Here is a 14,171-nt window from a genome sequence, read left to right as displayed (position 1 = left end):
AAGTTCAATGTCAGCAGGTTTGCTCTGTCCTGGCCCTTTCCTTGTTGTAGACGGCCATCTTTTCCTGTGTTCACACAGGCTTCATTTGACACTTGTCTTTGTCCTAATTTCTTCTGAGGACATCAGTCATATTGGATTAAAGTCCATGAAAATGACTTCATTTTACCTCTTTAATTCCCAAGACACCAAAGCACTCACATTCTGGGCTCATGGGAATTGGGATTTGAACTTGAGTTAATGGGACAGGACTTGGCCCATAAGTGAGTGTATTTAGATAGATACTTAACACCACAAGTGAACAAGCAGATTGGAAATCTTAAGCATAGCTGAGATTCAAACCTCTCATAAATATACGTTATGATAAATTGATGTACCTCTTAACTGCAATTTTTATTTCCTCTGAAAAAAGATGTGTGATCTTCATTTGGTCCAACAGCTCAGCTCCAAGACAGACCAACACTCAAAGTTTTGTTAATTTTGCTGAAATGCATCTAGCGTGCATGTTTCTCTAAATAGGCACTTTAGTTATTTTCTGACATCAGAGGTCACTGTTGGTCAAGAGATTTTTTTTTCTTCATCCACCAATTTTAAATTATTCTAAACAAAATAGAAAGTGTGAAAACTCTATCAGCACAAATAATGTATGATAGGGGTTACAATCAGCAGAATTATCAGTGAGCGTGCTATGAAGTCCGAGGAAGCGTTGGATGCACAGTCCTTCTCATAGAGCCTTCCAAACAGACTGACAGTTAGCACGGGGCCAGATGTCGGTTTCAGGCTAAACAAGCGCCCGTCACTTGACACCTGATGAAAACACAGAAAAATTACAAGGTCTATTTAAGTTACAAAAATCCAACAGTACTAAGAGAAAGAAAAAAAGAAAGAAAGAAAGGAAGGAAGGAAGGAAGGAAGGAAGGAAGGAAGAAAGAAAGAAAGAAAGAAAGAAAGAAAGAAAGAAAGAAAGAAAGAAAGAAAGAAAGAAAGAAAGCTTTAAACAATAGTTCACTTTTATCCTTCGAATATTCAAAATGTCGCAGGGTCTGAAGAAAATGTGAAGCCACAGAGCTGACACTGGTTTGTTCACTGTTGAATGTATGTGATCAGTGCCTGATGCTGTGTTTGTCTGAGGAAAGCATCCCCATGAGTCAATAAGCTTGAAAAGTCGGAGGTAGCCAGTCCTTTCAGACCCACGAAGACTACAGCCAACAGTCAGAAGCAGTGAGCCGAGGTGGGGCTTGACCTGCGTCTATTACTCTGCCACGAGATCCCTACAGCCCCCAGCCTTTCATGGTGCACCCTCACCCTGAAACCACCCCTGCAAGTAAAGGAACTGAGAGTGAGACCCACAGTCAAGGAAGAATGCTGCCTGTAAGACACACTGGCTTCTGAAGCAAGCCATTGTTTCTGGGCTTCGGAGGGTTTCCTCATTGCAGACAACAACCATCGCTGATTTCTCTGACCCTTCAGCTTGTTGTTTCTTCTTCTTTTTCCTGTAAATTTACTGGGCAATAAGCCCTAAGCCATTACTAACCTGTGGTCCTAATGTGCTTCTCTGTTGAGACGGGTCCTGAACTAGTCGACTATCTCAGCAGACACTAAGTAACCCAGCCTTCACCATAGAGTGCCCCCAATAAGCTTTCTATCTTTATGTTTAAGGGCAAAAAGGGACATGTGAATTATATTAATTTTCAGGCAAGAAATCTAGTCTCCTCAGTTATTTTCATGATGCTCAAAGAGAATGTTATCCTTTTCAAATGGGGATGTTTATACTGGGGAGAATTTGGGTTAAGTTTTGATGTCAAAATGCCTTCTCTTGTATTAAATTAATTGGCTATATCAAGCAAAGACGGTTGTTACCTGAAATTCCCCAGGGGCAAGCTTGACTTCACTCAGCAACACCTCAGGGAAGACATACTGGGTTCCGAAAGTGCCGCTGAGGGAGAACATTTCAAACCTGGTGGAAGCCGTGTCCACAGAACCACCACAGGTGTGGAGACTGGTGCTTTTACACTTTAGCAGAATACAAATCTAGATAAGGAATGCAAATGGCATCAGAGTCAAGACGAGTGTGTCTAATCACTAATCACTCTAACCATTTAATCACTCTACAGTGTGATTTGTAGCCGTGAATCAAAATGCCATGCTGTATGCCATGGTATGTTAATTATGCCTTAAAGCTGGGTGAAGATGTTCTAATTTCTCATCAATTTGATGCTACCTACTCTAAAAAAAAAAAATTGAGGTCATCAGACAAGCTAGACATGTCCATAATCTCAGCAACCTGAAGACGGAGGTTGAAGAACCAAGAGTTCAGTAACTAATCTGAACTACGTAGTCAGGTCCACAGAACAGGAGCCTGTTTTTAAAACAGCAATAATAGAAGGCAGGAAAGGAAGGAGGAAGGAAAGGAGAAAGGAAGGAGAAACGAAGAAAGGAAGGAGGGAGGGGAGGAGGTAAGAAGGAATGAAGGGAGGGAGGGAGGGGAAAAGGGAAGCAGGGAGGGAGAAAAGAAGAAAACTACCTCTGCATCTTTAGCTGGTAAATGTTTCTTCCTCATTTGGTCACCTGCCTCACTGCTGAATAACTGCACACTTAATAATAAAAGTACTCCAGTACTCAGTGCTTCCTGTACTGCGCGGTGGGAGGAATCAACTATAGATATGTTGTTGGGCGTTGGTCTGATGCTTATATTTTGATGCTAATTACTGGCCCTCAAGAGCTGGCTACTTCCGGATACACCTATCCTTGTTGTGTAAACCTGCCTAAGACATTATTTCTAATTGATTGATTAAAAGTCCTAAAACCTGGGCAGGGTAGAATGCAGTAGACATGGCAGAGGTTCCGGGCTTTGGGAACAAGAGAATCATGGAAAACAGAAAGACAAACAGGAAAAGAGGAGAAAGGAGGATTAATGTGGAGAAGGAACCATGTGAGCCAGGAGGAAGGACTCCAATCATGGCATGGAAAGGCCCAGATGAAGAATATAGGCAAGTATTTATAAGATTATGAATGGAGAGTAGCCCAGATAAGGATGGTTATGGTGGATGGCATTGGATGGGGGCTGGGAGATGGATGGTGAGGTTACTGAGACAGCACAAACAAAATATCTGCCCGGCCCAAAGTAAATAAGGCAACTATAAAATTTAACAGGTGTCTGGTCCTATTAATTGTGATAGTGGGTTAAATAACACTGCCACAATCATTATATAGCCCAACACCATTTTATTTACAACACCAATATGTAGATGCATAAAAGAAACCTTCACACTCCCCTTCTTCTCACAAGCACCAACTCTGGAAGTTTCCCTGGATCTTCAGGTTAGACTAAACTCAGCAACTTGATACTCTTCCAGCAAAAACACACACTACGTTCCATCCTGCATCTGCCCCAGCGGAACTATCCTCTCATGTGTCTTTCTACTCCACTAGACACGGTGTTTTCCAAGTGTGGGCTCGACACTCAGTGTCACAATATTAACACTGTTGTGCAACTACTACATATATACTCGAATGTTTGTGGAAAGGAACAAGTACGGCTGGTATGTTTACACAGTAAATAAAATGTCACCCAGTAGGCACAGTTCTGGCATCCGGGGCTGTTGGTCTCAAGTATGTGAATAATGAGGCATGCTCTGACCTTGATGAAGCCAAGCAGAGGATATTGAAAAATGACGTTATGGCTGGGCATGGTGGTGTAACCCCAGCACTTAGGGAGGCAGAGGAAGGCAGATTCTGTGAGTTCAAGGCCAACCTGGTCTACAAATGGAGTCCAGGACAGCCAAAGCTATGCAGAGAAACCCTGTCTCAAAAAAACAAAGAAAGAAAGAAAGAAAGAAAGAAAGAAAGAAAGAAAGAAAGAAAAAGAAAAATGAGGTTATGTGGCAAGTATCTTTTATGGCAAAGATAACTCAAAAGTGCTATGAAAGCGGAGAATGTAGGAGCCACCATTGAGGAAGGAATAACATTTTGTTAACATGCACAAATTTTATAGATGATACAAATTGGAGGTAAATGCTAGAAGCATCTTAATACGCAGATGCACAGGGCATGAGTGAGTAGAGGGTTACAGGGGAGAAACCACGTATCAAGACTTCTGGGTCTCCTATACTTAAAGCATTTCATTTGTCAGCTAGTGTTTTGTGAGGAACTTTCAGCAAGAGTCTCATAATCAGAAGAAGCACTGTAACATATTATGTAGCAGTGTGTGGAATGGCTTAGAGGGAGCAGAAACTGTGAGCAAAGAGCCGTATTAGGAGAGTGCTGCCCTGTTGTGAGTGAGATGGGCTGAGAGCAAAACCCAGGGATCAGCAGAGCCTGTGTAAGAAGTCTGGCCCTGCTGTAAGACCTCTCTCTTCCTGGTACGGCCTGGGAGATGTTCTGCTAAATAATCTCAGGGGACAACTCTGTCTATACCAAGCACTGACTGCATATGTTCCATTCTCAATAAAAGTGTAAGCAAAATAAGCCCTTTTCTCCCTGTGGTCTGAGTAAGAATGGCCCCATAGGCTCATGGATCTGAATGCTTGGTCACCAGGGGAGTGACACTATTTAAAAGGATTTTGAGGTGTGACCTTTTGGGAGGGAGTGTGTCACTGGGGGGTGGGCTTTGCGCTTTCAAAAGCCTCAGCCAGGCTTTTGATCTCTTCCTGCAGATCCACATGTAGAAGCCTTAGCCACTTCTCCAGCACCATGTCTGCCTGCTTGCCAACTCTTCCCGCCATGACAATAGACTAAACCTCTGAAACTGTAAACAAGCCTCAATTAAATGCTTTCTTTTATATGACTTGCCTTGGTCATGGCGTCTCTTCACAGCAACAGGACAGTGACCAAGACTCTTCGCAACTTGCTTTTGATCGTGATGTTTCATCCCAGCAATAACAACCCTAACTGAAATATTTCCCGAAGTGAGGTGTCCGCATACTGCGCTACAAACAATCCCCACTGATTATCTGCCATTCCGTTTTGCCCAGCCCTGAGCGTTGGATCTAGAATGTCTGGGACGCAGACATTACCTGCAGGTGGTACTGTCCTTCCACCGTGTGTAACCCATCAAATGCCCCGAAGGCATAAACCTCGTCCTCTCGCTTCTCCGACATCCGGTAGCTTAGATGACAGCAGAGATCGTTCTGGCAGACAGTGTAGTTTCCTGCGATTCCTTTGAGCTCCACAAAGGTAAACTCATCAAAAAAAACAGCGCTCCGAAATTCCTGGTTTTCTTTTGGGGGTGCTTCTACGCTGCTGGCGTAGGAGGTCCAGTTCACTGCGGAGTGACGTGGGTGGGAATCCAGCTGTGCCAGAAGAAGTTTTCCCTCGTTGGTCTTCCTATCGTAGTGAAAGGCCCTTGGAGAATCTGGTGCGTAGATGCCACTGCCTAGAAACACAGTTGGAACAGGGAAAGAGAATTTGTGGTTGTCACTGGTATCTAAAATTCAGTTTCACTCGCTCTAAGCGATATATTTCACTAATTCCCATAATATATGCTGACTAGACCATCGGAAATCCAATAGGACATGATAATAAAGACATTTAAACCAAAGCAAACAAATAAAAAAAGACATTAAAAAGAAGAGTTTCACATAAGTTGGAAATTTAAAACATGAATTAAAGGTATATATTTAAGTTGAGTAATCTATCAAATGGGGGCATATATTATTTTGATGTTTATTATTTTATCTCTTTTGGGTTGTTTATTTTTGTTTTTGTCTTCTTTCTCTCTTTTTGAGACAGGGTCCAGGCTGGCCTCCAATTCACTATGTAGCCCAGGCTGGCTATGAACTCAGGATCTCCCTGTCTTAGTCTTCTAAGTGCTTGGATTTCGGCTGTGCACCATCCCACAATTTACCTAAAAACTGAATGGGCACCATATGACAAACTAAATATTCAAAATTAGGAGTTGGGTTAAAGATCACTGGCTGCTCTTCCACAGAATCTGGGCTCAATTCCCAGCACCTACATGGTGGCTCACAACTGTTTACCACTCTAGTTCCAGGGAATCTGATGGCCTTCAAGGGTATTGCATGTGTATATACATGCACACAAAATGCATAGAGATACATAAAAAAAAAATCAATAAATCTTTACCAAATATTTTCTATAAAAAGACTACATTAGCTTTAAAATCTCAGGAGTTGAAAAATTTTTCTAATTTTTAAAATGTCCTTTCCAACCCAAGTTTAAAGACCAAATATTCCCTACCTGTCATTCTCCTTGAAGGATTGTGTAGGTTGGCTGCAAGAAAATTGACCCCCATGCCCATAGCCCAAGCTGAGTGGAATTCAATGGCTGCCAAATGAGGTAGAACATCCATCCAGGCTGTTGGGAACAGTATGGTGTCCACCTGGAACTGTGTCACCAGGGTGATAGCAGGATCATGGAAGAGAATATCGAAGCATGTGAAGATGCCAAACTTTCCAAACGGGGTGTCGAAAGTTATGAACTCGGGCTCCGTGGGTGCATTGAATTGTTCTTCTCCCATGAAAAGGTTTTGCTGTGATAAGCAAACAATGCAAGGAAGTAAAAGGCTAGGAAGCGCCCAGGGATATTTCTGTGCATGTGAAATGTGTTCATTCAGTAGTGCACGTGTGGTCTACGGCCACCGTCTCTATCGGAGCAGCCCCTCAGAGAATCAGGGCCACTTCAGTAGAATGGAGCCAGTGACAACCTTCACAGCACAGATGAGGTGGGCCGGCATACTTGTCTCAAAACTTACAAAGTACCCCTGAAACAGACGACCGTCTGCAAAACACCTCACTATGTGCAGAGGACTGTGCTCCTTTCTCAGGACTAAAAGTATTCCACAAAGCCTTTTTTCAGTTCACCTGTGACTGGTTACCTTGGTGGTGTTTTAAAAGCCAAAGCCCAAGAGAAGGCAGAGTAGTTCAGTGAAGGCAGCTCTGGGTGGCGCCTCTCCCAGCCTTGTAGGAACTGGTCTGTGCTGTCACAACTCTCCCTCTAAAGGATGTTTATTATTGTAAATGATAGTCGTTCTCCTACTCGCTCTTATTTGCTAGCTGTTTAATTAATTAATCGATTGACTGACTGATATTACCTTATGGTATCGTGCGACCAGTCGGCCCTGGGAATCAAACACCACATCGGTGTTGTACTGGAGGCGGCCATCGGCAGGGCACCTCGGGTCGCTGGTGTTACACGTCTTCTTATCTCCCATGTTCGCAACAACATAGATCGAGTTGTTCTTGGCCAAGCAGCTGAGCCTCTGCTGCACGGGGGTGGAGCCAAATCTGGCAGATGTCCATTGGGAGAGAAGTTTTTTTTTTTTTAAATCTGAATTAACTTTTAACAAAAATCCATGGGTTCTGTATAACTGTGTATACAACAATTGCAAATAATAAGTAGGGAGAAGGGTTAAGACAACAAAAGACTTCCGAGGACAGCAACCATGGCAATTTGGCAGTAGAAGTTATTCTGGGGATAAGAACCCAGCCATGCATATTTTTGAATCATAATAGATGTCAGATCTATAACATACATACAGATGTTATGTATGTTAATTTTAGAATGTCTGCAGCAATCCTCTGGGTATCATAAAGCAAACCTTTCCGTGTTCTGTTCATGAAACAAGGCCCGATAGGAGCATCCTGAAACACTTTAAATTCCTAAATCAAAATTTAGAACTAGAAGAATGCTGGGAGATAGCAGAACAGAGAACACTCTGGAGTCTGACTCCCTACCTAGACAACAATTGCACTGCAGAGGCTGTCCTGACTATTTTGGAACCCCGCAGTCCATTCCAAGGCCCAGAAGGTAAACTGTAATTAAGTTCGTCAACTCTGTTCTAATTAGCAGAAGCTACCCTGCTATCTCCCAACCTTATCGCCTTCTGGCTATCTGAAGTAAGAAAGACTGCTCTGCCCTGCCTAGCCACCACGCTGTGTGATGTTGCCACAGGCCTAAAGAATGAGGTCAGATGACCGTAGATTAGGACCTCAGAGTCTCCTCTGAAGTTGGTTATCTCAGCTCTCCAGTGATGGCAGCAGAACTCTGACTGACACAGGCAAAACAAGTGAGTAGAAGTTCGTAACTGAATTCTCCATGTTTTTCATCTTCGAGAATTTCTTTACTTATACAGTGAGGTACGATCATATCTGCCCTCCCTGTCACCACCACTCCTCCCGATACCTCCCCCTGGTAGCCCCCCTCACACACACACTGTTTCCTCACCTGTTTGGGTTATCACAGGGGATCCAGTTCACTTGAGGATCTGGGATATCCTCCAAGTATGGGTAGAGAGTATCCCTGGTGAAACGAATCCCATAGATGCCATCTTCTGGAGTCACGATAATGTGTGCACCCTGTTAAAAAAGGAGAGTTAAAACATTTCTGGAGCAGACAAACTATCAGAGGTGGGCCACAAGAAGAGCTGAGGAATTAAGTGTGCCAGGCTGTGTGTGGTAGAGATGCCCAGTGAGTTGAGGCCAGCCTAGAATGCATGGTAAGCTCTAGGACAGGCAGAACTAAGCAGAGATATCTTATATCAAACACACACAGAGGGAGAGAGGAAGATGGGGTGGGGGAAATTAAGCAGCAAATAACTAGTTGGGTACTTTTTTCTTATTCTTCTGTTTCTTTCTACTTTTCTTTTCCCAAGCTTTTTTGTTGGTTTGTTTTGAGACGGGATCTCACGGAGACGGGATCTCAGCTTGGCCTCCAATTCACTGTATAGTTTAGAATTACCTTAAATTCCTCATCCTCCTGCCTTCACCTCCCAAGTGCTGAGATTGCAAGTATATATTTGGTTTCCCCAAGCACTTTAATTTTCTAATCCTGCCATTATCATATCAGTGACTTTTTTTTTTATGGACAGTAACAACTGTCTAAGCCATTAACAGCTCTGTAACCCCCGATCCCATTAATTATAAACCTACTTCTTCCCCCCAAATCAACCCCTCTTTGAACTTTGGTCAATTGTGCCTGGCTGAGTCTGCATTGATTTTTAACTCCTGTTTATACCTCTTCTGCCTTAGAATTCTCTAAGCAAACGTGACTCCTGCTCCTCAGGAGGAAGGGCAGCATGTACAGGTCAGCTAGCCTATTCCTAGCCTAATCTCCCAGCCAGCGAGGCATTCTGAGATTGGAGAGCGACCTTGAAGATTGCTTATGGCCTTTACACAGTTGAACTAAGGGTGAAATACAATATTAACATGTAATAATATTTTAAGTTTTAATATATGATACATATATATGTTGGAGGCTGGGTCTCCCAGTATATGTTCACCTGGTTGGCCTGGGGCTCACAGGGATCTACCTGCCTCTGCTTTCAGCTTACAGGGATTGAAAGCATATGCCACTACACACAGTGATGTGTTCATACTTATTACAGTAACCATACTTTCTATGACCCGGTCTATAACTGACCTATGAATGTCTTTCTTAAACACTGTCTAAAGCACACTTACATTGTAAAGTTGGCTTCATCCAACCCAAGGATGTGAGCAGACATACTGTGTTAGTGAAATTAAATGAAATTAAATGTTAGTGAAATTAAAATTGATGACTATGATACTCAGTGTCAGGAGTTTGCAACCAGTTAAATTGTTTCAGACTGTAAACTGTAAACTGCAAGTCTGTGGCCATACACTCTGAACACCCCAGATCTTGTCAGATTGTAAAGTTATCAGAACCCTACAAACCAGAGCATAGGATACACTGAAGCTATTATAGTAAAAAGAAAGAAAGAAAGAAGGGAGGGAGGGAGGGAGGGAAGGAAAGAAGGAAGGAAAGGAGGGAGGGAGGGAAAGAAGGAAGGAAGGAAGGAAGAAAGAAAGAAAGAAAGGAGGGAGGGAGGGAGGGAAGGAAGAAAGAAAGAAAGGAAGAAAGAAAGAGAAAGGAAAAAAGGAAGGAAGGGGGATGGAAAGAAGGAAGAAAAAGAGAAAAGAAAAGAAAGAAAAAGAAAAGGAAATGAAAGGAAATAAAGGGGAGTGGCTGGAGAGATGGCTAAGGGCTGAGATCACTCAGGGCTGCGATCACTCTTCGAAAGGACGCAGGTTCAAGTCTGGGCACCCATGGGGCTGCCCACAGCTGCCTGGTAGAGTTCCAGGAGACCTACTGCTTCTCACCTCTGTGGGCACCAGGCACACACACATTGCATACAGGGAAAACACTCATACACATAAAATAATCTTTTTTTTTTTTTTTCAAAAAGAGAATAGCAAGCGGCCCCTGCCGTGCTTGTAATCTACCCCTTATGTTTAGCAGAAAGGGAAAAGAAAAATGCCTACTCTTTAGTTCCTCAAAGTCCTGCTTAAATAATGAGCAAAATGTTCTCAAACTCTGTTCCCTCCCTTTGCTGGAGGTGTAATAGCGTCTTTAATAATGTTGAGGTGAAAAGATTCTAGCTGTAGCCAAAGCACCTTGCAGGCTAACGTGGTAGGCGAACAGACCGCGTCCCCTGAAACCCAGCCCCGCCCCTCCCGCGCACTCCCCCGCCCCCATCCTCGGGACTTGGTACTCCGGAGGGATGGGAAAGGATACCTGCTTTGCCGCTGATACGATCGCTCCTTCCAGAATATCCAGATTCTGGTTCATTAAGGCCAGTGCCTTACTGGGAGACACGGGTAACGCGGCGTCACTAGGCGAGATCACCGCATGCTCGTAAACAGCAGCGACGAAAGTGTCCAGGGAGCTGGCTTTTAAGACACTGAAGACGGAAAACGCGGCACACGCCAGCCACCAAGATCGGCTCATGCTGAAGTCCAAAGACTGCGGAAAGCCAAAGCGTGGGTTGCTGTTTATATAAAGAAAGCGCGGGTCACGTGGTTCCCAGACCTTGGTGTCTTCACAATATACTTTTAAGGTTAATTTTAAGAAAACTTTGTCCCTGAAAGCAACAATTCCAGAAATGCCTTGATTCTTTGGTCTGGAATGCCAGAAGGGACCGGAGGCTATTTATTTCCTCCTAAAGGAGCCCCACCCATTGCCTGCTGGTCACATGTGAGGGTGAATCTCGAGTTCCAGTCTAGTCCCTTCTGGTGAAAAGCTTTGGAACGGTATCTCTAGATTTTCGGGGTAGAAGTGGGTTATATCGGTCTCCCAGTTCCAGCCCATCTGCAAACGGATTTTATGATTATCCCTTCAGCGGGGGACTTTACAGTAGCTTGCTCTGTGGAAGCCCATTGTGGAAAGCTACTTCTGTAGCTAGGTGGACACACACCATTCCAAACTACCCAAGGGATAAGAGTTTATCCAGCTGGGCGTGTCAGTCACCTGGCCAGAGGCCTGCCCCTCAGGAAGGCAGATTCGCTTTAAGGCATGCTAAAGGGACAGGAGGAATAATTATCCCTTAAAGAAATAATATGCTCCATCCCTGCGGGCAGTTGCTCCAAAGCCACCTTGAGGTTCTATAGTCAGCCTGTCTTTCTAACTCAGATTCTCTCTCTCTTTCTCTCTCTCTCTCTCCTCCCCCCGCCCCCGTGTGTGTGTGGTGTGTGTGTGTGGGTGTGTGTGTGTGTGTGTGTGTGTGTTTCTTCTCTTTCTTTCAGATGCTGGCCAGAGTCAAGACTCTGAAACAAGTTCAATTTCTTGACGGACCTCCAAGACTAACTCAAACAACATGGCTTTTCTCCTCCTCTGGGCAGCTTCTGAGACTTACAGTTGGCCTGCCCCTGGGGTTTTCTATAAACCCAGGTGAAATTATCTTCAAGTTCTGTTTGCTTGTTTTGTTGTTGTTTTGCGGGTTTGTTTTTGTTTAGGGAGAGGCGAAGAAAAAATTTTGAAGCCAAGTGTAGAGATATAGTCCTTTAATCCCAGCACTTGGTAGGCAGAGGCTGACAGATTTCTGTGAGGTTGAGGCCAGCCTGGTCTATAAAGTGAGTTTCAAGGAAAGCCAGAGCTACATAGTCAGATCCTGTCTGCAAAACTAAAGAAGAGAGAAAGAAAGAAAACATTGCATCCTCACATTATTCTGAGAGAACAAAAGACCTTCTCTCTCACAGCACTTGTGAGGAAGTAAAGCAGGGTGTGTTCAGTACAGATGACCGCCTCCTGGCTGCAGACCCCATGCTGAGCAGAGTGAATAATGTGGCTGTGTTGAGCCTGGTAGCAAGCTGACCTCTACTCAAGGCTCCGAGAGAGGGCAAGTACCAGACTGTCTTCTTCTGTGCCTCCGGGTGGTGAGCATGTGAATGTCCAAATTTCTTCTTTTCTCAGAAAACTCACAGGTAGTGGATGTGATGCCTACTCTACTCCACTGACCTCATGTTAACTGGATACATCTTTATCTTGACTATACATATCTGTGAATCCCTTTTTGGTGTTTGTTTGTTTGTTTGTTTGTTTTTCAAGATGGGTTTTCTCTGTGTGACCTTGGCTGTCCTGGAGTCTTGGAGCTCACTCTGTAGACCCGGCTGCCCCAGAACCCATAGAGATCCACCCTCCTCTGCCTCCCGAGTGCTGGGATTACAGACCTGCACCACCACGCCTGGCACGTGGTCATGCCTTAAGGAACTGGATTTCAACACAAGACTTTTTGGAATTCCTATGTTTTAGAAATTCAGCATGTCTAAGTAGCTTAAAAAGTAACTAGCTTTGCAATTTTGAAGTCCTTGAACTAGCTCTATGTGACCACTTGAGTGAAAGTCCTCTGGAGTCACACAGTTAAAAGTCCTGGCTCAGCCCAACTAGTGTTGACCTCTTGTGGTGTTTCCCTGGCCAGCTGGATAGGAAACTATGAACTTTGCAAGGAAGGAAGAGAAACTGCAAACACATGCTCGTAGCTAGGATCACTCCCGAGAGACCCAGAGAGTTGAGAGCAGGTGGAAAACCAAGTACTGTGCGCAGTTGTTACATAACAATTTATGAATGAGCTCTCCGGGGTAAAAATTGAAACCAAAATGAGTTGCCAAAGAGTCATTCCCAGACTGACCAAGGTTCAAAAGATGTACATATTTTCTTGAGGCAGGGTGCCACTATGTAGCAAGCCTTAGCTGGCCTGGAATTCATAGAGATGCACCTGCCCCTGCCTCCTGAGCCAATCAAAGGTGTGTACCACCACACCTGGTTCAAATACTTTAAAAAGAATCTCACACTGAATTCTCTGTTCAAGCTCCATGATGTTTAGCAAGGCTCTCATCACAAGGAGCTCCCTAAATGTGTTGAGAATTAGGTCACAGAGCAGTCTGTGGCCCTCTGAACTGGAGAGAAAGGCAGAGGAGACAAAGGCTTTGCAGAGCAAGTACTCCAGAACGACGCTGCTTGTGGTTGGTGAATGCGGACCCTCTGGAGAGTAAAACCTCTGCAGGGAGTGAAGGAGTATTGTCCTTTTATCCAGGTGAGTTTTATCTCCAGGAGCTCCTCCAGGATTTCATGACAGGATTAAAAAGCTCCTAGAGCTTCCTGCCATAGTGAGCCAACAAGGGGAGGGTATAATGGGCCCTGTCTTTAAAAAGGCCCAGAACCTTCCATTTTTATTCTCATTAATGAAACTTCAAGGCCTAGTGTGGTGGCACACACCTTTCGTCCAAGCACTTGAGAGGCAGCAGCAAGTGGATCTCTGAGTTCCTGGCCATCCTGGGCTACAGAGTGAGTTCCAAGACAGCCTGGGCAACACAGTGTTTTACTAGAGCCTACTCTACCTGGTGAAGGAGAAGAAAGTTCAGCTCCTCTACTCTAACAAGGGGGAAATACTGGCTCTTGCCTCCTCTGCCTGTTTTTGTCTTAGCGAGCAACAGAAGGAAAATGGAGGCTCTTAGGAAGCACAGCAGACTGAGGAGATGTGGTAAAAAGCTGAGGCTCCACCACAGGACTAGAGAATGCTTCCCACACCTCTGCAGGTCCCTAGCATATCAATCCAACATTCCTGGCCTACTTAACATAACTAGACATGAGTAAGACTTCAAAGGCTGCAACTGGTACACATCATGAGCTGGACAGGGATGTAAGGGGTGGCAGCGGCTTCTCTTGAACTCCTATGCTGTGTCTTTGTATATCTAATGTCTGTAAGATCCCCGGTGATCCATTCATCCATGGCTGCTACACATTGCCCCTCTGCTCACACCAAACATTACAGAAGTCGTACCTCTGGTTTAAAAAAAGACTCTAAATGGAGAGAAGAGCCTTCATAGAAACCTTCAGGCTTCACCAGACTGACCTGCAAGGATGGAGCACATCACTTCTTGAGGAAAAAATGGACACAATCCTCCCTAGAAAAGGGACAG

The 14,171-nt window shown here is 44.3% G+C and overlaps 1 protein-coding gene across 2 annotated transcripts; it reads right to left on the bottom strand.

Moving 5' to 3' along the window:
* Window positions 1-371: 371 nt before the first annotated feature.
* On the bottom strand, window positions 372-10,857 carry LOC129670643 (pantetheinase). 2 transcript variants are annotated; one of them, XM_055599207.1, is made up of 7 exons: window positions 10,492-10,857; window positions 8,182-8,312; window positions 7,049-7,241; window positions 6,196-6,487; window positions 5,013-5,371; window positions 1,858-2,028; window positions 372-804 (listed from the first exon to the last, which is right to left on the bottom strand). In XM_055599207.1, the coding sequence occupies exons 1-7, from the start codon at window positions 10,702-10,704 to the stop codon at window positions 628-630; spliced, it is 1,536 nt and encodes a 511-aa protein (XP_055455182.1). In that variant the 5' UTR covers window positions 10,705-10,857; the 3' UTR covers window positions 372-627. The 2 variants fall into 2 exon arrangements, with proteins under 2 accessions (XP_055455182.1, XP_055455183.1); XM_055599208.1 differs by having other exon boundaries at window positions 372-597.
* Between the last annotated feature and the right edge of the window lie 3,314 nt (window positions 10,858-14,171).

The sequence above is a fragment of the Psammomys obesus genome, unplaced genomic scaffold (assembly GCF_907164565.1).
Source record: "Psammomys obesus unplaced genomic scaffold, mPsaObe1.curated_primary_1811, whole genome shotgun sequence".
Lineage (NCBI taxonomy): Eukaryota > Metazoa > Chordata > Mammalia > Rodentia > Muridae > Psammomys > Psammomys obesus.
The sequence above is the reverse complement of the archived record's forward strand: the minus strand, read 5'-3'. Positions and strand labels throughout refer to the sequence as shown.